This window comes from Colletotrichum scovillei (assembly GCF_011075155.1).
Source record: "Colletotrichum scovillei strain TJNH1 chromosome Unknown Contig00011, whole genome shotgun sequence".
NCBI classification, from domain to species: domain Eukaryota; kingdom Fungi; phylum Ascomycota; class Sordariomycetes; order Glomerellales; family Glomerellaceae; genus Colletotrichum; species Colletotrichum scovillei.
The window spans coordinates 1,395,286-1,420,654 of NW_023336269.1; the positions used below are offsets into that span (position 1 = coordinate 1,395,286).

The following is a 25,369-nucleotide window of genomic DNA, read 5'->3' on the forward strand; positions in this document are numbered from 1 at the left end:
TCTTAGGTGATGAGAAGCGAGAGTGGGCGATATGAGATGGGCCAAGGATGGAAGAGAGTGGGAGACTGGGAGGGAAGAAGAGAAGGATGGTGGAGGGGGGAGGGATTATCGGGAGTTTTCCTCGGGAGGTCCATGGTTCTTGTTTGGACGTTCGGGATGGATTGATGTTGCCATTGGCTCGAGTCATAGTCTCTGACATCTCTGTGTCTCTCCGTGTGCTGCATGTCCTTTTTCTTTCTTCGGCGTTGGCTCGAATCTTGTGTTTGGTTTTGTGCTTCTGTGGCAGCGTTGGCCTACTCAACCTAGAGTGCGAGCTGCCTTCATGCCGTCAGATGATAGACATGTTTGTCCGTTTCTTCATCGCCAACGTTCCCGCAGATCCTTCCTTCGGTCGTGTGCCGTAATGTGGGCAGCATCCCCCAACAAAGTAAGAGAGTAACAGACTGAGCGGGACTCGAGAGATGAGGTGAGAGAAAAAAGATGCGATGCTCAGGGGGTCTTGAGTTGACCGTCGTCTTCTGTCCGCCCCCCTCTCCCCGGGCATCTCTCTCTTTTTGTCTTTCTTCCTGCGTAGTCAAAAGTCGTTCGTGCGTCCCTTTATTTTACCCCAGAGGCCCAACCGAAAGGAGGGACAGGGAAACGAGCGAGGAAACGAAACGAAACGAAACGGGCCTGCAGTGGATCCAACCACCGAGGCACCAGCCAGGGGAATGGGATGAAGAGGTGCAGGGGGATGCACTGGAGGTTGCTCGTTACGGTTGAGAAAAATCTCCGAGACGGAGCCGGGCAGATTGTTGGTGGCCCAAAAGAGTTTTTCATTCGGTCATTGTGCATCTTTGGGGTGGGTATACCTGTCCAATATTGAAAACCACGGACAGCACCCTTGACCATTCAGCTGATCAGCGGAATTCAAGGAGATTGAGGGATGCGAGAAGCTTTTGAATTGGTGTGCTTTGCTGGCGAAAAGAAGGGAGGCAGTATTCCTAATGGTTGAGAATTGAGACCTTTGGGTTGCCGGCGGGAGAGGACACCACCACATGTTCGCATTCGTCCGAGCGACGGAGACCACCACCCAAAGTTGAAACGCTGATGAACATATTGGGAACTGTAGTGGATGCGAACAGCTGAAAGCGGCAAGACGCGGCAGGGGTTTGTAATTGTCTATTTGCTATTCCGGGAAGGGAGAAGACGCCGTCAAGTGCAAACACGAGGCGTTGAACTGTGCCGCTCGAGTGACTCTGCAGAGTACGGAGAGAACGGCGAAAGGATGTGGACGAAGAGAAGAAGCAAATTCCGATGCGAAAAGGAAACCATCTTGAGAGCGTCGACCTGAAACAAAAGAGGCGCTGCCGAAGGATCTTCATGATTCTCACTGGATTCGGCCCTCTACGTTCTTGACGTCCCCAGCGCGCTAGACCGCGAAAGGGTCGTGAGGGGGGGCGAAGGTTCCTGAAATGGACTCTTGAGCACTCTGAGCAGTTGTCGTTTGCAGCGCAAATGGGAAAGGCGCACACGGTTAAGGTTGTTTCGAAACGGGCCTCGCATGGCAGCCAGGTCCTATGGGCGCACGTTTGCTTGGAGGAGTTGGGGGGAGGAAATGAGGGAGGGGCGCCGGATAGTGGCAGTGCCGGCCGCTAAACCACAACGTGGGAAAGCTAGTCGCACTATCAACACCGGTCGACAGCTGCCAGACGTCTTCGCAATGCCCGCTGTCGAGATCAAGAGATGAGGAGGGTTTCTCTCCACTGCCGTGTTGCTAGTGAGCCTCTGTAATCGGGGTTCGTTGCCGTCTGCTGAGGACGAGAAGCACTCCGTAAGATACTGTAGGACGACCGTCAAGTATCCGAACCACGCGAGGTGCTGGGGTCCTAGGTCTACCGAGAGGCCCTACGGATACTAGACTCTGATAAGAAGAGGGGCGATGCTGCGTTGCCGGTGGACGTTGGGCGGTAGGCCGTCCTGTTCCTGCATGGATGGCATCATGGGACAGGCTGATGCTTCAATGGTGGCGGCGACAAGCGCCCGCTTCTCAACCGTTTTTTGGAGAGTTTGATTTGCGGCTGGCTTGTCGTTCGACCGTGTTTTGGCGGCCGCTGTCATCCTCGTGGCCATGCTCGGAGCCATGCCCGTAGTGCGGGCTAGCACTGCGAGTAGGAGGCTTGACTCGGTAGGCGAGTGTCTTGCGCCGCTTGCTGTCTGGCTCATGGGCTTGCAATTGAGTGTCAGGGGGCATGAGTGTACTCGTTGTCAAGTTGCGACTGGTGTTCATGGCCTCCTCCTTGGCCTCATCGTGCTGCTGATCGAGCTCGCGTTGTAGCTTATCGGGCGAGGGTGGCGTGCTATCGTCGAAAACCTCATCAATGTCCCGTTTCCTGCCGACCTGAAGTGACCCCGACGGTTGAGGAATTTGCATGTCCATCAAGCTCTCGGCGTGGGACAGAGGAGCAAGAGGACTTCGGGGGATACGCCGGCCGGGTGTCATGGTTGGGTCCGAAATGATAGGATCTGGTGAAGGTAGTCTTGAGCTCCATCCGCTGGACCCGCTGTCAGACGTGACACTACAACCATGCACGTAGTGGCAGCGGTGGGCCTGGAAAGGACCAGGGGAAGGGCCAACTTACCTCGCACTCGAGAGATGGGCGGGTGTCGAGGCCACGCCGTCACCTGCGGTGCTTTCTGCTGGCTCGTCTTTGCACATGGCAGGCGCCGCTGGTAGTGTACGGAGTACGTGGAGTTGGTTGGTGTTAGACTGACAATGGTCCAAAAAGAGGATACGGCAATCTTTGCAAAAATGGCCTGGCGGCCGGCGCTGGTGCGGGCAGTTCGGATGCTTGTCGTTATATTTTGGTCAGTTTCTGAAAAAGTGCACGGTTCTCAAACGACGACCATGTGCCGGCTGGTTGTAAATGGTGTAAATGTTGCCGGTTTGTGCGCGAGAAGCCCTGTTCGTCAACTTCATGCGAGAAGCCGTGGTTTGGGGTGCCTCGCCAAATTTCATGATGATGAGGCCAGACTTTCGGTATCCGAAGCTTTGGATTAATGTGCAAGAGATGGCAACTGTCTGTTCTTCTCTGTCCCATTGGAAGTATCTCCAGCGAACAACAAAGGCGTTTATGTTAGGCCGAGGTCAGGGCATGTCTCGGAGTGTGCCGCTGTCTGAGTCACCCTTCGAGGAATGAACTTCTTCAGGGGGTTCTGCGAAGCTTCTGTGAAGTAGATTTGTTGACAGACCAGACGTCCAAGGCGTTTTCGACCAAGTAGAGTGAATACAATCGCGGTTTCGTTTGTGCCTGATGGCTGGGCTCGGCAGGTGACATTTTCTTGAACATTAGAGACTTTCGGTGTCGAATACCGCCACAGCCTCCACACGAGGAATGTCAACGGTGGTGTTTTCGGTGAATCTGATCGATGGACTACATCGACAGTCCCTGGTTTGATCACTGGTGATCTATGCTTGCAGGGTTGACAGATACGCCCCGGATCAAAACCTGGAATCTTTAGAAACTAAAGCACGACTTCGAAGATCGATCATAAATGATCTTTCAGTGTCCCAGTCTTGCGAATTCGATGGTACTCTAGCGTCATCGCATCTGGATGGGTTTTTGCCAGCGTCAGAGATGTCGATCCGAGTGCTGTGTTGTGCAGAATTGTGACAGGTGCAAATTGGTCAGATAACGGTGAAGACGACATGGATTCGAGGACTGCAACCGTAAACTGTATTACCCAGGGGCTACTGCGGTAGAGGCATTGTCAGGGATGTGTATTGTTGCAGCAACCTGGGTGGGAGGTTGATAGGTTGTTGAAGTAATGTGCAGATGGGTGTAGGCTGGCTCATTACCTTAGGTTGTGGGATGCGGTGGGTAAGGACGGCGACTTTGGTACGTACCGGGGTAGCTGAGGTGCCCGAGGAAGGTTCGTGGTTCCAAGGCAAGCACCTTCCATAAAGTGGTTTTGGCTGACTAAACAGCTGCTCACGTGAAGACGCGCCAAACTCTGGGAACCCATGGGCCCGGTAGTCGCGACTCCATCTTCGCCGGCAGCAGGCCTTTTCTCCCCTCCACTCGACAACCTTGCCAATTCGTACATTCACACTGATTCCCAAGCCAACTGACTGAAGCTGTTGGGTGAGGATGTTTTGCTGTTGAGCTGCCTTCCTGCCTCGCCTTGCTGGTGTTACACTGTCCCGCAACAGCTACTAGCAACATTGAGCCTTCTCGAACCTCAGACGGCCATGGCTGACCATATGGAAGTCGATCCCGCTCCTTCTGCTGGCACGAAGCGGAAGGCGGAGGATGATCTGGAAGACTCTCAAGGGCCTCGTCGCATTCGCGTGAGTTGCATTTGCCGCTTACTCGGCGTGCTACACTTCTGACAGGCGTATGCAGGCCCTCGATCAGAATGTAGTCAATAAAATCGCCGCTGGAGAGATCATTGTTGCCCCTGTCAATGCGCTGAAAGAATTGATCGAGAACTCCGTTGACGCAGGTGCCACCGCTCTCGAGGTATTGGTCAAGGAGGGTGGCCTCAAACTCCTGCAAATCACCGACAATGGATGCGGTATTCAGGTATGACATGGCATGCGTCCTGTTCGTAAATCTACCTATCCGTTCTGACTCTGCTCAAGAGAGAAGACATGGAGATTCTCTGTGAGCGTCATACGACTTCTAAGATCACCGCCTTCGAGGACCTCACCTCGATTGCCACGTATGGCTTCAGAGGCGAAGCCCTAGCAAGTATCAGCCACATCGCCCATCTCTCCGTGACTACCAAGACCAAAGACTCGAATTGCGCATGGCGTGCCACATATCTCGATGGCAAGCTGGCTCCGGCCAAGCCCGGTCAGTCGGCCGAGCCCAAGCCCACTGCTGGGCGCCAGGGTACGCAGATCAGCGTCGAAGACATGTTCTATAACATACCGACACGTCGAAGAGCATTTAGGTCGCCTGCTGAGGAATACAATAAGATCATCGACATTGTTGGACGTTACGCCATCCACTGTAAGGGAGTGGGCTTCTCCTGCAAGAAGCACGGCGAATCGGGTACCAGTGTATCCATCCAAGCTGCAGCAAGCGAAATCGACCGAATACGGCAGATATACGGCTCAAGTGTCGCCAACGAGTTAATGCAGTTCTCAACCTCAGAAGACCGTTGGGGCTTCAAGGCTACTGGATGGGCTACGAACGCCAACTACAACATTAAAAAGACTACCTTTCTCCTATTCATCAACCACCGGTGTGTAGAGTCAACTACCATAAGAAAGGCGCTTGAGCAGCTGTACGCCTCATTTTTACCCAAGGGCGGTCGGCCATTCATCTACCTCAGCCTCGAGATCGACCCTGCTCGAGTCGACGTCAACGTCCATCCCACGAAGCAAGAAGTGCATTTCCTGAACGAAGATGACGTCATTCAATCAATATGCGAGCACATACGCTCTAAGCTGGCAGAGGTAGACACAAGTCGCACATTCATGACACAGAGCTTGCTCCCGGGTGGTCAGATGATGGAGATATCCCCTCAGGCCGAGGGCGAGGGAACCCCAGCGACGCCCGCAAGAGAAACGCCAGGCTCGAAAAGACCACGGAGGAACTCTAACAACCTCGTCCGTACCGATACGAGCTTGCGGAAAATCACCAGCATGCTGCCCTCAGCCACAGCTGCTACGCCCTCCAAGGCATCGCCCGGGCTTACTGCGGCTGCAGCCGGGGCAGCTGACGAGAACGCCTTGTCTGCCTCGGAGCACATTCAGTACGAAACGGTCGATAGGCCCTTTGCACCAATGAGGCTTACTAGCGTCAAGGAGCTTCGGGCCGAGGTAAGGGAAGACATGCACAACGACCTCACAGAAATCTTTGCAAATCACACATTTGTCGGCGTCGTCGACGAACGTCGTCGATTGGCCGCTATTCAGGGCGGTGTCAAGATGTATCTTATTGACTACGGTCGGACCTGTTACGAGTACTGCTATCAAGTCGGGCTGACGGATTTTGGCAATTTTGGCACCATCCGCTTCACGCCGCCGCTGGACCTGCGAGAGATCCTCCGCATCGGCGCTGAGGTTGAGAAGGCGAATATCGAGTCTCCCGAAGAGGACTTTGAAATTGATGACGTTGTCGAGAAGGTCGCCGCCCAGCTCATTGAGCGGCGTGAAATGCTTACCGAGTACTTCTCCCTCGAAGTTTCCCCTGCGGGCGAGCTGCTCACCATCCCCCTCCTGATCAAGGGCTACACACCCGCCATGGTCAAGTTGCCTCGTTTCCTGCTGCGTCTCGGACCCTGCGTCAACTGGGAGGATGAGAAGCTGTGTTTTGATACCTTTTTGAAAGAGTTGGCGTCTTTCTATGTGCCTGAGCAGCTGCCGCCGACGGTTGGCGGGGAGGCTGACGAGAATGAGGAGGAGGTCAAGATCGATGATCAGCTTGCGGAACGGCGGAGAAATGTGCGTTTCGCGATTGAGCATGTGTTCTTCCCTGCCTTCAAGGCGAGGTTGGTTGCGACTACGTCGTTGATGAAGGCTGCCGTGTTGGAGGTTGCTGATCTGAAGGGCTTGTATCGTGTATTCGAGAGATGCTAGGAGTGGACAACTTGGTTTCTCATCTCGATCGCGATGGCCCATCATCGTCATATGGGATATTTCTGGCCCTTTCAGACGCCTGGGGTCCTCTGGGTTCATCCTCGTCAGAAGGCATGGGGTTTGGCCGTCGAAATATCTTCGTGTAAAGAAACCATGCAATAGCTGTATAAGACACCTCGAACATTCCACGGAAGCCCCTGAAATCGGAAGAGATCAACTTCCAAATGGACCGGGATGCTTCCTTCACTGTGGATTTCGTTGGGGTTTGGGGAGAAGATGCGTCTCTAGCTCGGCAGAACATGTGCCATGCTTTCAACCCGTCAGTTTGTACCAGGCACAAGGGTTCGAAAGAAAACTTACATAGATCCTCGTCTAACTCGTCGCCTGATATCAAGCAAATTCCAACAGCATAGAAATCACACCTCCCCCAATAAATCGCCATCCACATTAAGAAGTGTTTTCTGAAAGCGTTTATCCTTCTCAGTCGGATGTGATAGTCCCCATGAGACTCTTCTGAGGTGCGCCCAATGGGGTTGCGTACAAAAATCAAAGCTCCGGCTAAATAAAGCAGTACGCAATTATAGAGGGGAAACCAGTAGAAAAAGCCAACGGGTATGGTTGCAGGGCCGACAGAAAGCCGAAGGGATATGAAGAGTACTGCAACAGCAAACGAGACGTACTGCAAGGGATGGACGCAACGGCATACATCGAGAATTGTGCGGGTGTCAAGCGCTTGGAGGAGAGAGGGAAAGCTGTTAGGGAGGTTTGCGATATTGAAAAGCGGCTCCGATTCGCCACCGCTCCTTGGAATTCGTGCTGGGGGATTTTCCATGTACGGCTTCAACACGTCTTTCATGGGGCCTATCACCGTCGACATGAGGTTTTGCAGTGTCTGAAGTGCAGAGCCTAGCGGGGACACTAGACTGGAGAGACGCAATCCCACGGGGTTGTTTTGGGTCATGGCGTTGTCGGGGGGTGTAGCCTCATGATATTGAGAGAGACCTTCGTTGATATCCGACATGAGCTGTGCACGGCGTTGAGAGAGACTTCTCTTGGTTGAAAATTTCGGCAATTCGACGGAGTGTGGCGCCAAACTCCTACTCCTCTCAATGCTCTCTCTTATCTTGTCAAATGATACCATGTAAGCCGTGCCAGCTGAGCGTGCCACCACCATACCGAGAAGGCCGTGATCGCTCTTTCGGACGACCCATGAGCCGGAGTCACCTGCTTGGAGATCTAGAAGCGCGTCAGATAAATAAATTAACCAGCCTGCCTATTATGAGAAGAGCTTGACTGCAAATCGTACCGTGTTGCTTCAGCTTGACAGTCCACACTTCGTGGGAGCTGTCTATACCGCAATGCATGTACGAGGGATTCGAGGACAGCAGTCCGTCAAGGACGCCGCTCATGCCCGAGATGATGAGGACTGGCCACGGGAGGGCATTGTAAAAGCTGTTCGTGTCGAAGTCGACGAACTTGGTGACCGGTCTACTTCTCGTCGTGTTCTCCGACGATTTGTTATTGGGGACGAAATTCGGTAGGCGTCGTGCTTTTTCGATAGGAATGAGGTCCCAATCCTCCCAGGTGTCAACCTCGTCCACCAAAGGAGTCATAGCCCCTTTGTTTGAACTATCAACGGATGCAGGGGGAGATTTCTGGGGAGTGAGTTCTTCGACTCCTCTGTCTTCGAGAAGTTTCAGCATCAAGTCAGCCAAGGATGGACTGTCTTCCTCGCTATCTGTGACCATCTCGGTCTCCGGTCTGTGTTTTGTTGTCAAGGCAAAACTCTGACTATCAACCTCAATTAGTCCCCCGATAGTTGACTTGATCTGAGGCCCATTGGACTGCACAAAGATAGCTATGCTGCCGCAAAGAGTCCCTGTGCTGGAAGACTTCACGTCGTATACCCCGGAGCTAGCTGAGAGTGTGATGTGACTCAGTTCATAGCAGAATTCCAAGGGTCTGCAAGCGTCCTTGTAGCCTTTTTTTGACAACACTTTGTCGAATGCTTCAATATCTTGCGGATTACTGAAACCAGAGATGCAAATGTATGTTTTGGCGGTGGGTTTTAGCCACATCTGTATGGATACCAAGGATTGTGTGATTTCCGGGAACTGGCGCCCAGTTCGATGGTAGAATGAATGTGTGTAAACCCGCAGCCCTGATTTGAAGATGTTCAAAATATCTCTATCTTCGTCGGTGAAGGCGTAATTGCGGTTTGCCCTGACAGGCTCCAACCTCAGCGGACCTAAGACCCACGCTCTGGTAGTCTGTAGAACTTCGACATAATCCGCGAGCGCACTGGAATCGTTATCGGCCACTGTGTTGCTGGGATCTGTATACTGGGTTTCATCACCCTGGGTACTGCATGAGATTGTTTGACAATTTTGATTCATATAGTCGGTGTCTATCGAGATAGGCGTCTCGTCGTTGAACATTGCGATTACGAATGCTTCTGCAAGCGCATACACAGGAAGTCCCACCACGTCAGATGATATCAAGAAGCATATGGCATCGGCAGTACCGAGGTAGTTTAGCGTCCAAGAAGCGACTGCGATTGATATCAGTAGCATGGCGCGATTGATGTTGTCCTGCGTTTCCTCTCGCGAAGCTGGTAACGCCCAAGACATTCTGGGTGACCGAATGGATTCAATCACCTCCGAGAAGCGAGTACCGTTCATTGAATCCAGAAAAGAGGGGTATAGAGCATTGGACGATCGGCAATAAGTCGAAAGATTATTGGTACGTAGGTGTGTATTTGAGTTCGAGGTGTTATACGAGCATGGCGATGAGGCCCCCGAAGCCCATGATGTTCGAGTTGAGAAAAGCGGGAGAGGGAGGAATAGAATTAGCCACTGGGAGTACGGACTTTACGCACCTCATCAATCAAGGGAAGACGCCCAGGCTGACTCCTTGGTTGGGCTGACCTGGACGCCTCGTATGGCCACGCCACCTGGGAAAGCTACGCATGCTACTCGTTGGGTTGAGCATCTATCATTGGAAGGGATAGCTGATGTGTCAGACTCGTCACCAATAGACCGCGCTTAATGCGATCATGCCAAGAGAGCCTGCCTGAAATTTACAATCGACACAGCCCTATCGGAAGCTTCAAAATCCGACAGTGCCCACGCGATTGCTGTTCATCAACAATTGGGAAAGAGTTGCTGCAAGCCGAATCACGAGCAACACGAAATGGAACCTACTGGGAATGATTCAGTCGAACATAGCCTTGCCAATGCCATTTGGGCAAACAAGGTCGGAGATGGTGCTTCATCGACACGGTGTTTACGAAGTGCGCAACTCTTAAAGTGCTACACGGATCGGTTTGCTGCAACAAGTTCTCGGTGTGACGAAGATGAGCTGCGGAGAACAGTTGTACAGCTCAAATCAAATCCTTCGGCGGCGAAAGAATCAATCATCGCCTCTGCCAATCACGAAAGCGCCGAAGCGATCTTGGAGTGTGCCGTGCGATTGATATTTATGACAGCATGCCAAACACAAGGTACCGCACTTGGAAGTTACGATGTCCATGAATGGAAGATCGACGAGTCACTTTCATCCTTTCTCAACCGTGTGTATCCAGAAGCGTTCGCTGGAGGGATACCGGAGCAGTCTGTCAGCATTGGAAACCTTACCGCCCATACCCTGTCCAAAAACGCTGGGGTCAACATCGCAGCGACTGACACTTTGTCGGATCATCTATCCTTGATCAAAGGAGAGGGATTCAAGACGTTGTTGGTCTTTCACCACCGTGCATTCCTCGAACATGGCCTCGAGGTACTCAAGGCCGACAATGCGGATCTGAGCCACACCAAACTTGAGGCTCTATCTCTGTAAGAATCAGTCTGCCCATCGCCCTGAGAATAACAAAACACTTGCTAAGTAGCAACATAGTGGCTGCTTACCGCCTAAGTTCCTGTTAGAGACCCTCAGAACCCTCGACCTCGTGTTTCCTCCCTTTGGTGACAAGCAATCCCAGCGAATTCTGCAGAAATGGGTTCAACGACAAGATCTGGACCCGGATCTCCTCAAACCTTGTCTCCTCTCTCTGGATCACTCGGCCGACCAGGACATACCCGAAGACCTTCAGGACCTGTACATGCAGTATCCGCACTGGGCCCCGAGGCTGGCCCGTCTGCTGAAAGAGGTCGAAGACCCGACACCGACAACAAGATGGGAACGCTACGCAGAACGGAGGAAATCCCCACGGCACATGTACAAGTGCGCTCTAGCCGCGTTTATAGTGGCGGCAATCTTCGGTATTCTTGCAACGGTGCTGGCAGCGATTCAAGTCTGGATATCATATTGCGCCTGGGTAGAAGACCCAAAGAAGTCTTTGTGCGGAGCGAAGAAGGCCCCAACTCCTCGACTTTGAGTGGAAGAAGAGTCTCTCAAGACAAAATAGATCTGAATAATACAATAAAGAGAACTTATCAAGCTTGAATTGTTTCGTTCCACTCTTGACAAAGAGTAAGAGATGTTCCACAAACGCCGGCGAGGTCGGCTAGAGTGTAAGTCGGGTGAGCCGAGGTGGAGCCCGATCGCCGATGACCGTTGCCGCACAGTGTCCGCGCAGGCGCCAAATCCTTGGCTTGAGGCCTTAGTCTGGTAGAAACCATACAGTGCTCAAATGACACCATACATGGCGCTTGTGATCAAATCCGGTTGCCATTTCCAAACCTGCCGTGCCCAGACTTCCAAGTTCCCGTCACTCAACCTCATGTTCACACTCAGAGTCTTCAATTCACATTTGACCATTCGAATCAATTGAGCATACTGCAATTCAGCCATGGCTTCGCGACCAGACATGGACGACGAAGACCTAACCTTCCACTGCTGCGCGCCCCTCCGGCCCTCAGAGCTCTTGAGACCAATTGACGTCGGCGACCTTGGGTAAGTATGATACTAACTCTTTCCCTCGCTCGACACTTGATCCTGTCCGAGGTTTCTTCGTCTGTAATAACACCGTCTCAAACTGACAACTCATCACCATCGACAGCGGCTCAGGCCACGCGGGAAAATCAACATTCCTCGCATGGCCCATCTTCGGCCCCCTCCTCTTCCAGAACGAAACCAGCGATGCGCGCGACCACTGCGCAAATGAGAGGAGTACGTCCAACACCCTTCGTCTTCTCTTTTTACTCATACTTTTGATTCTTCTCATAAACGCTCTCTCGCTCATCCTCTCACTCCCTTCGGCCCGTCGGCGCTTCATTCAAACATCACAACAAAACCAGTTGAACTACATACTAACCACCCACCAACTCACCGCACAGCATTCCTAAGCTACCTCCGCCTCTCCGTCTACATGTCCATCGTCGCCGTCGCCATCGTCCTCTCCTTCCACCTGAAATCCGAGCCCAGCCAGCTCGAGCTGCGCATGGCCAAACCCCTCGGCATCATCTTTTGGATCTTGGCCGTCGCGTGTCTGTGTCTCGGGATCGGGAACTACATAAGTGAGTCTTTCCACCCTCTGCTCCTTGTCCCCCTTTTCCCACTGTTCCACATCTTCACTGCGGAGCCTGCAAGACGCGCAGATGGCTAATGTGCATGTAAGAAACCGTCAACAAGTATAGTCGCAAAGCGGCCATCGTGCAAACCGGATGGAGGACGCAGCTTGTAAGTTCTCATTATCTCCCCGCCTCTTTCTCACAGCAAATTAGGAGGTTGCTTTTATATTGACTCGAATACCCTAGGTCCTCGCCGTGGTGGCTCTCAGCATCGTGGGAACATGCGTCGTCTTACTCGTCATCACGAAAATATCTGCAAACTCTCAAGAAGGACAGAAAAATACATCAACTACTGCAGAAGCAGCAGCAGCAGCAGCTTTTGTTGCGGGACCAGTCTTGAAATGAACATTCTGCAAACAAAAAAATCTCAATTCGCTTATTTGTATCCCACCTTTTTGTGCCTTTGTCTTCGTCGCGCCGTGTCAGTCCATGCTGATGTTCCATCCATCCCGTGGGTATATAAAAAGGGTCTATATAGTATACACTTGGCACAAAATTCACGGGCTTTCTTCCCCTAGGATTTTGCTCCGCACTCACTTCATTCTCTATTAAGCCTTGAGTTTACCATCAGGCGTGCAGAACAGATCCCTCGCGGACCCATCCACATGATCCCGCTGGGACTCTTCTTTGCTGCAGCCGCCGACTTGCTCGCGCCATGTGAACATGTACTCTATCGCCATTTGATAGATGTGCCTTAGGTTCGTACCCTCGCCCTCCCAGCCGAGCAGGGGAAGGTCATTGGCGGGCTTGAGACTACCATTGTTCGGCAGCGTGTCCATTGTCTGAACCAGGGACCCAGAGCCAAACCTCGATTCCGAGAGACTCGCCGTCTTCTTACCCTCCCCACCTTCCTTCTCGTATTCCTCGGGGGCCTGGTAGAGCTCCTGGTGCACTGTCGCGATCGTGGCTGCCGTCTCCGCGCTGGGATACAGCGTGAAGTAGCCCCTGAGCCGGGACAGGCGCAGCATGTGTTCCAGCCAGGAGGGGTACATCTTGCTGACCTGCTTTTCGGCAATCAGCGCCGGCGATGGCTCGGCACCCCGCGCGTGTTGCAGCGCGTCGACTTGCGATACGAGGCCGTGCAGCTCGATCCACCTGTCGCCGAAGAAGAGAACGGCGTTGCTGTTGGGAGCTTGCCACAGGTAAGAGGTTCCGGGTTCGAGATCGCTTGCGCCTTCTGCCGTCGGCTCGATGAAATCCTTCTTGCCGTTCAGGTACATGGAAGGCGTGGTCATGCTAATGCCAAGCAGACGTTGGTCCCATTTCTGGAGGGTGGTCAGGCGAGAGTAGCGGTACTCCAACACCGTGTATTTAAGGTCTGGTAATCGTTAGTCAGATGTTTCAGTTCTTTTGACATGGGGTATGCCTACAATGGAAGAAACCAGGCGCAAGCTCCGCCTGCGGTGAAAGAACTAGAATATGAGAGTACTTTGGCGTTGTTGGCCAGAAAGATTCGAGAAATCGGATGGAACTCTCCTCCTCCGTCATGCGCTGTCTCGGTATTCTATGCCTTAGGGAGAGCATCTGCACACGCCCAGGGTTATGCACATGTGGCGGCGGCCAGCGGAACGTCTCGAGGAACTTGGCCGTCGCAGGTTCAATGTCTTGCGGTAGCTCAATGGTGAGGTGAGGGATCGAGAAGGCAGTGAAATCGGCGTCATTGAGAGACTTGAGCAGCCGCAACAGGCTGCCTGACCCGCTCGCCGGGGCCTGGATCAGGATGTCGACGCTGACCTGGTTCCACGCAGCCAGGGAAGCACTGTCGAGCTTCGACAGCCATGAAAGATGTGTCCATGCACCAGCAGGAAGCTCAATCAGCGGGGTCTTGAGCCTGCCTGTCTCGTCGCGCATTCCTTTCGTGAAGGGAACGTATTCGTCGTCGGAACCGTCAATGAGGATAGCTTGAGGATGCATGTATGTGCTTATGTGTCGCAGCGCGCGGACCGCGGATTGTTCGAGTCGAGCGTCGGTCGAGAGGGGGGAGAAGTCGGCTCGGGCATCGTGCCAGATGATGTAGCAGGTATCGTCCACGCCGTTGATCTTCTTGAGCTCGTCGAGGTTGATGTCGCTCCTGCTCATGACGGCGAAGTGTACGTAGCTCCTCAACTCAGTGCCCATCTTACATGCGAACGGTAGCAAGCTCGATATGCTGCGCAAGTTGGAGGCGGCGAAGAGGACATTTTGGTTGATAGGCTGGCTGCCCTTGGTAGCAGCAATGGCGTGCAGCGAGTTGGCGAGCCGGTGGAACTTGACGGGGCCATTGTAGTCGTGTTCTGCGGCCGGCGGGATGGGTTGACCTTGAGCTAGTCGGCCGGGCTTTCGTGACGAGGGATCGCGGGACGGAGAGGCGTCTTCGGGGTACGGGTAGATGTAGTTCGGGGGCCGTTGGCCGAAACCGAGGGAGAGGTCGCTCAGGAGGTACCAGAGGCCGGCGGCAATGACGAGGAGGTAGGCGATGCGTCGGAAGAGGCGGCGGGAGGGCATCTTGGCGGCGGGCTGCCATTGGGGGTTCCTGTTTCGAAGCAGCATGGGGTTCTTGATGGCGCTGCCGCCAGGGCGGTGGTGGTCGTCGTCCTTCTTCCCCATCTCTTCATCGCTGAGGAAAACGAAGGAGCGTAATTGGCGCCATGGATCCGGCATGCTTCTCTATCTGGGAGGGACGGAGAGGTGCAGCAGCGATGGGCCTGAGGACAGTTTAAAGGAAGAAGAGGGGAAGAGAGAAAGTAAGAAGGGCAAGGGAGAAGTGGAAGCGAAGGTAAGACGAAGCGTGCGTGGATGGTACACGTTCACCGAAAAAAGGACTGAAAGTTGCAAGGGAGGGGGGAGCGGTGATCCGAGGGTTGGGCGTCTCACATCTTCCCGTCGAGGTGGTAGAGAAGCTGGCTGGGCTGCGTTATCCGTTGGAGAGCTCCAGATGCAAAGTTGAAGGGTAATCGACGCAGGAGTAGGAGTAGAAGCAGGAGCAGGAGGAGGGCGAGTAAGGTCGAGGCTAAAGCTGAGCAGCAGCGAGCGTACAGGACAGCACAGCAGTTGAAACAGACGCAGTTGCTGAAGCGGGCCAGCGGGACGGGATCAGATGGGACTGGCCGGGATGGGACGAGAGATGCCGTGAGATGCGATGCGCAAGGTATTCGTTCGTAGGCACTCCGTACACGAAAGGGAAGAAAGTTAGCGCAACTGTGGGAATCAACAAGTGGTCCCCTTTTCCCATGCGGTTCCCCTTCGTTTTCCTCCCCTGTTGGAACGTTGCCGGCAATTGATCACCTAGATGGGCCAGACCTTGACGAGAGATTTGAGATCCCAGGGTTGTCTGCTCCAGCTGGGCTGTGCAGCGTGGTGCAATGTCACAGACGCGAGCTTTGGTGGGTACTGGGTGGTGGATCTGTGGAGCTGGTCCGGACGTGGCCCGGAGGAAGATGCGCGTGGTGGGGGTGGACAGACGATCTCGAAGCTTTTGCTCTTGCTTTTGCTTTTAGTTTGGATGGGTACTAGTGATCGTGATGCGTCAAGGTTGACGTGGACTCGAGGATTCGAGAGATAGTGTTCACGGTCGTACGTGTGCTTGTGCGAGAGAGGCTGAGCGATAGTCGACGGGGATCCGAAGACTGTAGGTACAGAACTGCAGGTAGGTATTGGTATCTGTACGGAGCGCTGATAATGACAGCTGTACGAAAAGGGATCGAGGGAGAGACGCGAAGGTAAAAAAGCAAAAGTGGCATTAAGTGAAGTCCGTTAAGGGGACCGTTGAAAAAAAGGTGTTTAAAGTGTCCGGCTTGGCGTCCGTCTGGTGGTGTCCCAAGCAAGGAAGGGGCGTGTGACACGGTGACAGCAATGTCATCCATCATTCTACGTACCTAGGAATGTACTTAGTGCTACTTACAGCAGCAGTACGTAAGCTACGTACCTGGGTTGAGTTCCATCAAACGCGATTGCCAAATGCCTTATGTACTTGACAGGCGTGACAGCTAAGAGGTGTTAAACGTCAATTGAACTTGTCTCTCCCAATGTCTCACAAGGTTGGGGAACGCAATGTACTGTTCCTGACCTTAGCGTGGCGCCCCTACGCAGTGGGCGGGGAAAGGTACCTTGCAGGCTCCCGTCAGCGGTCAGCCTTTGGGGCATCCGTACCTTGAACTCTGAAGCTTGAACTTTCCGGCCCGGAAAACAAGCCTGGACTCTCTCCCTCGATCGGGTATCCGAGCCATGTGTCTGCCCGCGTCTGCCTATGTATAGTACACTAAATATGTCATCCCTGCTGTGCTCTTTCTCTCGTGGGCCGTCATTCCGCGTTGTGTTCCACAGTCAACGTGAGGAAAATGAGTACGTACTGATAGATCTGGTCGACGGACGGGGACCAATTGCTGAGGCGCTTGGTGATTGGCGAATGGAGATCGGTGGTACGGGGCGCCGGGCGGGAACACGAGCCACATTGTGGCTGCCCATAGCAACACCTTTTTTGAATTTTTTTTCAGTTCGTCACTCTATTTTTTCGGGAAGTGAAGCATTGGGAACTTTTTTGATAGGGTCGGTCACGAACATTGGCCCAAATCCCGAATAAGAAGCCATCTCCAAACCTCACAATATCTCATCCTCACTCTCTTCACAACCCATAACACACCACACAAGATCTCACAAATACACCCAATCATAGTCATACAAAATGGGAAAGTCAAGACGAAACAGAGGCGGCCCAAGCCATCGCAAGGACCCCATCGCCAAAACCGTCAAGCCCCCCTCCGACCCCGAGCTCGCCGCCCTCAGGGAAAAGTCCATCCTGCCCGTCATCAAGGACCTGCAGAGCGCCGACCCCAAGTCGCGCACCGCCGCCGCCGAGGCCGTCTCCAACCTCGTCTCCAACGAAAAGTGCCGGAAGCTGCTGCTGCGTGAGCAGATTGTCCACATCGTCCTGAACGAGACCCTCACCGACGCCAGCCTCGATAGCCGCGCCGCCGGTTGGGACATTTTGCGCGTTCTCGCCGAGGAGGAGGAGGCCGACTTTTGCATTCACCTGTACCGTCAAGATGTGTTGAGCGCCATTGGTTTTGCTTCTCAGACTGTAAGTCAAGTTGCCACTCATTTCAAACTCACTAACAAGAACCCGTGTGTGTGAGTGAGTGTGAGTGTTTACCGTGCGCTAACACGACAAACCCAGATTCTCCAAAACCTTGCCAAGGGCTCATCTCTGAGCAAGGGCGAGACAAAGGTCACATGGACCATCACCGAGTCCGTCATTGGCCTTTTGTCTGCTCTCGCCGAGGCCCAGGATGAGGTTCTCGAGGCCATTGTGGGCATCGAGGGTATCAAGCACTTGCTCTTCACCGTCATCGCTCACCCCGACACACCGTCAAGCATCTGTCTCGACGCTCTCTCGGCCCTCCTGACCCTCTCCGAAGACAACCAGCGTCTGGCGCAGGATGTCGTCGCCGACGAGAGCCCCAAGCCGCTCACGGCCTTGACTAAGCTGCAGGAGGTCGCTGGCGCAAAGGGCGTCCTGGCCTGCGGTATTCTGCACAACATTTTCACCACCTTGCATTGGTTCGACAGCACCCCGGGCCCCAAGGATCTATCTGACGCTTCACTCATCCCGATCCTGTCATCGGCACTCAAGAACACCACGCCGGAAACTGATTTGCCACCCAGGAGCCAATGGTCCAACCCCACCGAGGTTCTTCAGCTTGCCCTGGAGATTCTGGCTGACGTTGGAACCACGCTGCAGCAGTCTCTCCAGGGAGGCGACAGCAAGAAGGCCAAGAAGGAGGAATGGAACGGAATAGAAGACGACGACACCGCCATGGACGAGGACGTCAAGGAGGACAACGGCTCCGGCGACGAGGATATTGGTGAGGACGAAGAGAACGACGACGATGACTCCATGGACGAAGACGAAATGCAGGCCGACATGGACCTCGTCACCGGCGCCGACGACGACGTCGACGAGGAGGCGACCATGGACGACCTGCCCACCCTGCGCGAGCTAGTCCAACAGGCCATCCCGCAGCTCATCACCCTCGCCACCCCATCATCTTCACAAGCAGAGGGCGACGACGTCCGGGTACAAGCCCACGCCCTGGCCGCCCTCAGCAACATCGCCTGGTCCATCTCCGTCTTTGACTTCTCCGACGACCACAACGCCGGCATCCTCAAGGCCTGGGCCCCGTCCGGCAAGGCCGTCTGGGGCCAAGTCATCGCCCCGATCCTGGCCGCCAACACCGCCGACGTCGAGCTCGCCACAAAAGTCACCAGCCTCGCGTGGGCCGTGTCCCGCAGCCTACCCCGCCGCCTACCCCTCAGCGGCGACGAGCACACAAAGTTCATGGCGCTGTACCACGCGACCAAGAACCTGCCCTCAAAACAGGCGGCCGAGACGGCGGCCAACGGAGACAAGGCAAAGGACGAGGAGCCCGAAGATCCCTTCCAGGGTCTCGGCGTAAAGTGCATCGGCGTCCTGGGCCAGCTGGCGCGGGACCCGACGCCCCTTGCGCTCAACAGGGAGATTGGCGTGTTCCTGATCACGGTGGTGACGGCCTTGCCAGAGACCCCGGCGGCCGACGCCGTCGAGGCCTTGAACCAGTTGTTCGACATTTACGGAGACGAGGACATGCCTTGCGACAAGGAGGTCTTCTGGAAGGACAACTTTATCCAGCACCTCGAGGCGGTTCAGCCCAAGGTCAAGGCTTTGGTCAAGACGATTGATAAGAGAACTCTTCCTGAGCTGCGCACGCGTACTGAGGAGGCTGTGTTGAATCTGGGACGGTTCATCCAGTACAAGAAGAAGAACAAGGCATGAGTGGAGGATCCGGGGGTTGGATAACAGAATCCTGAAGGAGTAGGAGGGGGGGAGGGGGCGACTCCCGGGTTTCAACATATCACGAAGCTTTCGAGCAGAGGTGCCAAAAGTACATGTTTTCGAAATCATGAAGCAATCATAGCCACGATACAACGAACGGAAGGGAAAGGTGCTTACCTGGTAGATAAAAACTCCCTCGAAAGGGGATAAGGGGAACGTTTGGGGAAGGAGACACGAGCATTGCACTTCTGAGATGGTTAGGGACATAACCGCGGTGGTCAATAAACAACAAACTCACTGATTCGTTGATATAAACATGCTGTGTGCATGCTTTGTGCCCGAGTAATCCGTAGTCGAGACCTGTCGAACTGTAGTGAAGAATGATCCCCTCAAAACACCAACCCCCTTTCCCGCCTGTAGATGGAGAAAAAGACGAAAACAATGCAAACCCATACTAGAGCTCAATCCCTTCCCACTTTCGTGATTGCAGACTTTAGCCAATAGGCTTCATCTTCTTCTTCTTCTTCCCGTCGCCCGACTTTCCCTTTTGGAAATCCCGCCAGCTGCTGATGCGCTGGTCCCGCGTCGCCTCCCAGTCCTGCTCGTGCTGCCTCTTGCGCTTCCGCTGCTCAATCTCCTCCTCCTCCTTCTTCTGCTCGCGGCCCTCCTCCTGCATCTGCGCCTTCATCTGCCGCCGCCGGCGGTGCTCGTTGTCGATGAGCACCTCGCGCGCCTTGTTGCGCCACTTTTTCGCAAAGTCGTCCGTCTTGAGCTCGGGGCTGTCGACGGTCCACTTGTTTTCGCGGATGAGGAGCATGCGGGCGTCAGCAATGGCCTCGTCGAGGCGCTCACGGTGCTTCTCGTCCATGAGCTCCGTCTGGGCTTTTTTCAGGCGGTCGAAAGCGTCGGGCGCGAGCGGGTTCTTGGTCTTGTCCGGGTGGATGAGGAGGGACTTTTTGCGGTAGCAGATTTTGATGTCGGATTCGGGGACGCCTGGTTGCAGGTCGAGGACGGCGTAGGCGTCTAGCCTGAAGGCTTTGAGGATCCTGTCGATTTCTGCATCCTGTGAAACGGGTGAAGGGGAAAATTGTTAGCGTTTGGCTTTGGAAGGTGTGCACCTTGGTTTGTCTGGCGATCGCATTTACCTTGTCGAACTCCTTTGCCTCGATCTCGAGCGCATCGAGAGCATCTTTCTCTTCTTTGACGTCTTCGCTCGCCATGATGATACCCGGGTGTCTGTTGAGGAAAGTCGAAATTGACAGCCGTACCTCGCTAAATTGGCAACGAGAACTGTAGATGTAAGGTAGTTGAAGGTTGACAGTCGCGCGCGGTTGGTGAGCACGAGACGAGGCTCAGTGACAGCCACTTGGACCCGCTAAAGACCCCTGCCGACAAACGCCTGCCCCACGACGCTAAGATAAGGCCATCCGATAAGAAATTTCTCGTCCCGCCCAAGCCCAAATTTTCGAAAAGACGCCGCCCAGCTCTTGGATGCTCTGCCGTTTCGCAAAACCCGCGCCTTGGGAAAATCAACTTTTTCGACGGGCCCAAACTTACGACCGCAGAACCCGGGGGGCCTCGCCAGAAAAATCACAAGGAGCTTCAAGATGCCTCGTCGCGCCGCATCTCCCACTCCCTCCGACGGAGAGGTCGACATCGCCGATCACTTGTTCGACAATGGCAGCGACGCGGGCCAGGATGTGGGAGACGTTGACTTTGACATGGACGGGATCCTGAACGGCCACGAAGAGGGGCAGGAGAACGAGGATGGCGACGAAGCGTTTATTGCGCTGAAGCAGGCTGCTTCGTTCCGCAAGTCGTCCAACATCAAGGGAAAGTCGGTAAAGAGAGGTGGTGGTTTCCAGGCCATGGGTAAGTCGCCGAATCCTTCCTACACGACCTTGGTTCTTTCGCTGGAGATACTAATCTTTGTGGCACGCAGGTCTGAATGCCGGTCTCCTGCGCGCGATTACGAAGAAGGGATTCTCCGTCCCCACGCCGATTCAGCGAAAGACGATCCCTCTGATCTTGGACCGCAAGGATGTCGTGGGCATGGCGAGAACCGGTTCCGGAAAGACTGCGGCCTTTGTGATTCCCATGATTGAGCGCCTGCGCGCCCACAGCGCCAAGGTCGGCACGCGCGCGCTTATCATGTCACCTTCTCGTGAACTTGCGCTCCAGACGCTCAAGGTCGTCAAGGAGTTCAGCAAGGGGACGGACCTGAAGTGCATCCTGCTCGTCGGTGGTGACAGCATGGAGGACCAGTTCAGCATGATGTCGTCGAATCCCGATATCGTCATTGCCACCCCCGGTCGTTTCCTCCATCTCAAGGTCGAAATGGGTCTGGATCTGTCGTCTATCAAGTACGTCGTCTTTGACGAGGCCGATCGTCTTTTCGAAATGGGTTTCGCTGCCCAGCTTACGGAGATTCTCCACGCCCTTCCGTTGTCGAGACAGAGTCTGCTGTTCTCCGCCACACTGCCGGCATCTTTGGTTGAGTTTGCGAGGGCAGGTTTGCAAGATCCAAGCCTGGTGAGATTGGACGCCGAGACAAAGGTTTCCCCCGATCTCGAGAGTGCCTTCTTCTCCGTCAAGGGAGCCGAAAAGGAGGCTTCTCTACTGCATATTCTCAACGACCTCATCAAGATGCCACAAGGCACACCAGACGGCGTCCCCCTGGATGTTGCACCATCAAAGAAGCGGAAGCGTGAGGGCGGTGGCACCGGCAAACCGACGGAACACTCGACCATTATTTTCGCAGCAACAAAGCATCACGTTGAATACCTGGCGCAGCTTCTCACAAAGGCCGGCTACGCAGTCTCTCACGTCTACGGTTCACTAGACCAGGAAGCGCGTCGCATCAACACCGAGAACTTCCGAAACGGCAGAGCAAACATCTTGGTGGTGACGGATGTCGCCGCCAGAGGTATCGATATCCCCGTTCTTGCAAACGTCATCAACTACGATTTCCCTCCGCAACCCAAGGTCTTTGTCCACCGTGTCGGACGTACGGCTCGTGCCGGTCAAAGAGGTTGGGCATACAGTATTGTGCGCGAACTGGACACACCTTACCTGCTGGATCTCCAGCTGTTCCTTGGCCGCAGGCTCGTCGCAGGCCACGAGACCGAAGACCCATCGTATGCCGAAGATGTCGTCGTGGGCGGATTGAAGAGAGACAGGATCGAGATCAACATGGAGTGGATGGACAAGATCCTGAAAGAGGAGGGCGACCTGGAGGCGCTGCGTAAAGTTTCGACAAAGGCTGAGAAGCTGTACCTAAAGACCAGGCATTCCGCTTCAAGTCAGAGCGCGAAACGAGCCCGAGAGCTTGTGGGTACAAAGGGCTGGCACGAACTTCATCCTTTATTCGGCAAAGACGCTAGCGCTGTGGAGCAAGCCCGCAACGACATGATGGCCAAGATCAGTGGCTTCAGGCCTGCTGAGACCATCTTCGAGATTGGAAAGGGAGGCAAGGGGTCGAGCAGTGAGGCAGTCGAAGTCATGAAGCAGCTGAGGAAACGTATCACACCACACCGCGGCAACAAGAAGGAGGAGCTAGACTCAGACGACGACATGGATGGTCTGAACGGTGCCGAGGACGATTCCGATGACGGACTCGATGGGGAAGCGGACGACGGTGCCGCAGAAGCCTACAACTCTGACGATTCCGACGACAATGACGGCCTCGAGGTTACAATCACCAACACAGGCGAGAAGGAGAAGAAGAAGAAGCCGGATTCCTGGCGCGACTCGGACGTCTTCATGTCCTACACCCCGAGAACGATCAACGCGGCCGAGGAGCGCGGCTACGGCGTCACGTCGGGCGCGCAGACGTCGAGTTTCGTGCAGGCGGCGCGCGACGTGCAGATGGACCTCACAAACGACGAGACGGCCAAGGGCTTCGGCGAGCCGACGCGGGCGGCGGGCATGCGCTGGGACAAGAAGCAGAACAAGTACGTGGCGCGGGCCAACGACGAGGACGGCTCCAAGGGGTCCAAGTTTGTGCGCGGCGAGAGCGGCGTCAAGATCGCGGCCAGCTTCCAGAGCGGGCGGTTCGACCGCTGGCGCAAGGCCAACCGGCTGGGGCGGATCCAGGTGGGCGGCATGGAGAAGGGCAACCTGCCGGACCTGCCGTCCGGTCGGCAGTACAAGCACAAGCAGGAGAAGGCGCCGAAGCAGGCGGACAAGTTCCGGGACGACTACGAGGTGCGGAAGAAGAGGATCGCCGAGGCCAAGGAGAAGCGCGTCGGCCAGTACAAGGACGGCGCGGGCAGTCGCAAGGAGATCAAGGGCGTCGAGGATATCAGGAAGGCGAGATGGGAGAAGCAGAAGCGCATGGAGAAGAACGCGAGACCGCAGCGCAACAGGAAGTAGAGGGCGTCCGGTTTCGTGTGGGGGTTTACACCATTTGTCAAAATATATCAAGGAAGAGAAAAGCGATTTTGTTCAACACTTGGGCGGTATTCTCCGCAATTTTCTCGCTACTGTGAAGAACTCTCATGGTGATTTTGATGTACTAACACGTTCGTAATAGTGGCTGTCAACATCTTTTTGAGGACGCGTCAGTTGGACGAGGTCATCGGGGCGGAGCCTTCACCAAATCGGAGCCGGCGGCCGCGAACTTGATTTTGGCGGCCGTGACGTAAGGCAGCGGCACTGTACTTCCGGTGATGACTGACTGTCAAACATCGACAACGAATGGCCAAATCCTGGACACGAAACTCATATTCAGCTTTCAATCATCGCTCATGCACAATACCTAGATCAGTAGGCAGTCTATTCAGCATAATTCATTGCCCACAATGGCAACCCCCAAACCTTCAAAACGCTGCCTCCTATGGGACTACACCAACACCCGCGACCGCCCAGACGCAATCGATCAGCTCTTCATGACCGCATCGTTACCAGACTCTACCGACGAGCCCACAGCAGCAGCAGCAGGAGAAGCAACAACACCACTTACGATTACCCCATTCAAATCCGTCCACAACTGGAACGCATGGTATCCGCCCGAACTCAAGGGCCGGCTCCCCTTCCGGCCCATGATCCGCACGCGCGCCCAGCTGGACACGGAGGAGTGGGACTGGATCCGCGACTCGGACGCCGAGATGGTCCATTACCTCAACGAACCGGAGCGGCAGGGCATCTCGCCGGCGGACGCCGCGGCCTGGTGGCTGGACAAAGTCGTGCCCGAGTTGCGGGAGAAGAGGGGCAAGAAGCTTGTCGGGCCGGCGTGTGCTAGCGATCCCGGGGGCGAGGCGTGGCTTGCGGAGTTTATGAGGATTGTCTACGAGGGCGAGGAAAAGAAGGAGAAGAAAATGGGGCCAGATTTCCTTGGGGTGCACTATTACAGCGGCGATGTCGAGCACGCAAAGAGGTACTTGACGTCCATGTACGAGCGGTACGGGCTGCCGCTCAACGTGTCGGAGATTGCGTCTATCAGTCGGGACCCGGGCGAGGTGGAGGCGTTTACGGAGGAGCTGAGCGGGTGGATGGACGAGAGGGAGTGGATCGACGAGTATGGATGGTTTGGGTGTATGGCACACTGCGCTGATGACTTTGTGAGTCCTGCGGCGCAGCTTATGGATGGGGAGGGGAGGTTTACGCCGCTCATGAGGCGGTTGATGGGGGTTTGATCCGTCACCGACATCGAGACGTTGAGGTGAAGGGTCTCTGGGCTTGACTTTGATTCTTCTTAAGATTGGTAATACACACCTATAAAGTTCGGGTAAGAGACGATGCGGAATACCGAAACCGGGACATATCTTGGGTTCCTAAGCAGAGTTGATCATTAGCATGCTGGTTTGATCATTCGCGATAGAATCTGGAAACTCTCGTTGATGTTGCGGGATGCGCTATAACAAGCCTGCAAGTTACGATGTTTCCGTCGCTTAGGCTAACGATCTTTGATCTGGATGGAGTTGTCAACTTCAGTATCTCGGAGCAAACATGAATCAAGCGGAAACAAGCCTTGGGTTGCGTCTTGGCTGCTTCTTTTCGCCTAGCGTCTCCCCGCCTCCACGGGCCTCACAAAAGAAGGCCTCACGTTCGTGTCCCACAACCCGGAGATCATCGACGCGTAAGAAGTTTGTTCTCATTGCGTGCGCGGGAAGGCTCCCCACATGAGTCAGCCGCGCTCAAACGTTGATTGCCCGATTAGGCAAGTCAATTACATGTCGTACATGCACTTGCCGGGTCGCTCCCGTCCACTATGATGGAACGCAAAATGGCTTTCTCCCGGACTACTCCAGCAACGTCTTTGTAATCCTTCCAGCCCCGGTCAAGGCAGCTTGTCTTTCGCCAAACCTTCTACGGTCGAGTCAATTGACTCTATACTCTCTCATACAGTCTAGAAACAAGCCAATGACTTGGGATTTTGTTACGTACAGCCCACGTAATGGCTACCGGACATTCGGACTCATCTCGCAGGTTTCCATCAGCTGGGTAACACCAGTAAGGTCTACCAACGAATGAGAAAAGCAGAGGATGGGCCCTCAACTC

At 54.6% G+C, this 25,369-nt stretch overlaps 10 protein-coding genes across 10 annotated transcripts; 6 read left to right on the plus strand and 4 right to left on the minus strand.

Annotated features, from left to right (window-relative positions):
• Positions 1 to 1,916: 1,916 nt before the first annotated feature.
• HER10_EVM0004208 (uncharacterized protein) lies at positions 1,917 to 3,052 on the minus strand. Its single transcript, XM_035473860.1, has 2 exons — positions 2,622 to 3,052; positions 1,917 to 2,534 (listed from the first exon to the last, which is right to left on the minus strand). The coding sequence occupies exons 1-2, from the start codon at positions 2,696 to 2,698 to the stop codon at positions 2,030 to 2,032; spliced, it is 582 nt and encodes a 193-aa protein (XP_035326761.1). The 5' UTR covers positions 2,699 to 3,052; the 3' UTR covers positions 1,917 to 2,029.
• Positions 3,053 to 4,055: 1,003 nt separating this feature from the next.
• Positions 4,056 to 6,571, plus strand: HER10_EVM0010980 (DNA mismatch repair protein MutL; the record flags this gene model as incomplete). Its single annotated transcript, XM_035480423.1, has 1 exon — positions 4,056 to 6,571. The coding sequence occupies exon 1, from the start codon at positions 4,634 to 4,636 to the stop codon at positions 6,569 to 6,571; it is 1,938 nt and encodes a 645-aa protein (XP_035327270.1). The 5' UTR covers positions 4,056 to 4,633.
• Positions 4,775 to 8,648, minus strand: HER10_EVM0007901 (uncharacterized protein). The gene is made up of 3 exons (XM_035477441.1): positions 7,878 to 8,648; positions 6,932 to 7,807; positions 4,775 to 6,880 (listed from the first exon to the last, which is right to left on the minus strand). Exons 1-3 carry the CDS (start codon positions 8,317 to 8,319, stop codon positions 6,591 to 6,593), a joined length of 1,608 nt encoding a protein of 535 aa, XP_035327021.1. The 5' UTR covers positions 8,320 to 8,648; the 3' UTR covers positions 4,775 to 6,590.
• Positions 8,649 to 9,699: 1,051 nt separating this feature from the next.
• HER10_EVM0000437 (uncharacterized protein) lies at positions 9,700 to 10,946 on the plus strand (the record flags this gene model as incomplete). The annotated part of the gene is made up of 2 exons (XM_035470220.1): positions 9,700 to 10,404; positions 10,466 to 10,946. The coding sequence occupies exons 1-2, from the start codon at positions 9,764 to 9,766 to the stop codon at positions 10,944 to 10,946; spliced, it is 1,122 nt and encodes a 373-aa protein (XP_035326453.1). The 5' UTR covers positions 9,700 to 9,763.
• Positions 10,947 to 11,288: 342 nt separating this feature from the next.
• HER10_EVM0003276 (uncharacterized protein) lies at positions 11,289 to 12,426 on the plus strand (the record flags this gene model as incomplete). The annotated part of the gene is made up of 5 exons (XM_035472958.1): positions 11,289 to 11,464; positions 11,571 to 11,680; positions 11,848 to 12,027; positions 12,129 to 12,190; positions 12,268 to 12,426. The coding sequence occupies exons 1-5, from the start codon at positions 11,361 to 11,363 to the stop codon at positions 12,424 to 12,426; spliced, it is 615 nt and encodes a 204-aa protein (XP_035326686.1). The 5' UTR covers positions 11,289 to 11,360.
• A 41-nt stretch (positions 12,427 to 12,467) lies between these two features.
• On the minus strand, positions 12,468 to 15,778 carry HER10_EVM0003733 (uncharacterized protein). The gene is made up of 2 exons (XM_035473397.1): positions 13,452 to 15,778; positions 12,468 to 13,399 (listed from the first exon to the last, which is right to left on the minus strand). Exons 1-2 carry the CDS (start codon positions 14,719 to 14,721, stop codon positions 12,630 to 12,632), a joined length of 2,040 nt encoding a protein of 679 aa, XP_035326725.1. The 5' UTR covers positions 14,722 to 15,778; the 3' UTR covers positions 12,468 to 12,629.
• An 806-nt stretch (positions 15,779 to 16,584) lies between these two features.
• On the plus strand, positions 16,585 to 18,868 carry HER10_EVM0010553 (uncharacterized protein; the record flags this gene model as incomplete). Its single annotated transcript, XM_035480009.1, has 2 exons — positions 16,585 to 17,137; positions 17,234 to 18,868. Exons 1-2 carry the CDS (start codon positions 16,742 to 16,744, stop codon positions 18,866 to 18,868), a joined length of 2,031 nt encoding a protein of 676 aa, XP_035327235.1. The 5' UTR covers positions 16,585 to 16,741.
• A 493-nt stretch (positions 18,869 to 19,361) lies between these two features.
• HER10_EVM0006928 (DnaJ domain-containing protein) lies at positions 19,362 to 20,088 on the minus strand (the record flags this gene model as incomplete). The annotated part of the gene is made up of 2 exons (XM_035476499.1): positions 19,362 to 19,931; positions 20,014 to 20,088. 2 exons carry the CDS (start codon positions 20,086 to 20,088, stop codon positions 19,362 to 19,364), a joined length of 645 nt encoding a protein of 214 aa, XP_035326947.1.
• Positions 20,089 to 20,475: 387 nt separating this feature from the next.
• Positions 20,476 to 23,298, plus strand: HER10_EVM0003348 (DEAD/DEAH box helicase; the record flags this gene model as incomplete). The annotated part of the gene is made up of 2 exons (XM_035473028.1): positions 20,476 to 20,740; positions 20,811 to 23,298. The coding sequence occupies 2 exons, from the start codon at positions 20,476 to 20,478 to the stop codon at positions 23,240 to 23,242; spliced, it is 2,697 nt and encodes an 898-aa protein (XP_035326692.1). The 3' UTR covers positions 23,243 to 23,298.
• A 273-nt stretch (positions 23,299 to 23,571) lies between these two features.
• On the plus strand, positions 23,572 to 24,504 carry HER10_EVM0004286 (uncharacterized protein; the record flags this gene model as incomplete). The annotated part of the gene is made up of 1 exon (XM_035473936.1): positions 23,572 to 24,504. Exon 1 carries the CDS (start codon positions 23,671 to 23,673, stop codon positions 24,502 to 24,504), a length of 834 nt encoding a protein of 277 aa, XP_035326767.1. The 5' UTR covers positions 23,572 to 23,670.
• Between the last annotated feature and the right edge of the window lie 865 nt (positions 24,505 to 25,369).

Excerpts from the sequence above, each read along its gene's own strand:
- HER10_EVM0004208 (XM_035473860.1), bottom strand. The coding sequence starts at position 2,698 with ATGTGCAAAGACGAGCCAGCAGAAAGCACCGCAGGTGACGGCGTGGCC. Across the intron at positions 2,535-2,621 it reads GCCCATCTCTCGAGTGCGAG|CGGATGGAGCTCAAGACTAC; the intron begins GTAAGTTGGCCC and ends CAGCGGGTCCAG.
- HER10_EVM0003733 (XM_035473397.1), bottom strand. The coding sequence starts at position 14,721 with ATGCCGGATCCATGGCGCCAATTACGCTCCTTCGTTTTCCTCAGCGAT. Across the intron at positions 13,400-13,451 it reads TGCGCCTGGTTTCTTCCATT|ACCTTAAATACACGGTGTTG; the intron begins GTAGGCATACCC and ends AACGATTACCAG.
- HER10_EVM0007901 (XM_035477441.1), bottom strand. The coding sequence starts at position 8,319 with ATGGTCACAGATAGCGAGGAAGACAGTCCATCCTTGGCTGACTTGATG. Across the intron at positions 7,808-7,877 it reads TGTCAAGCTGAAGCAACACG|ATCTCCAAGCAGGTGACTCC; the intron begins GTACGATTTGCA and ends ACGCGCTTCTAG. Across the intron at positions 6,881-6,931 it reads CGAGTTAGACGAGGATCTAT|CATGGCACATGTTCTGCCGA; the intron begins GTAAGTTTTCTT and ends ACGGGTTGAAAG.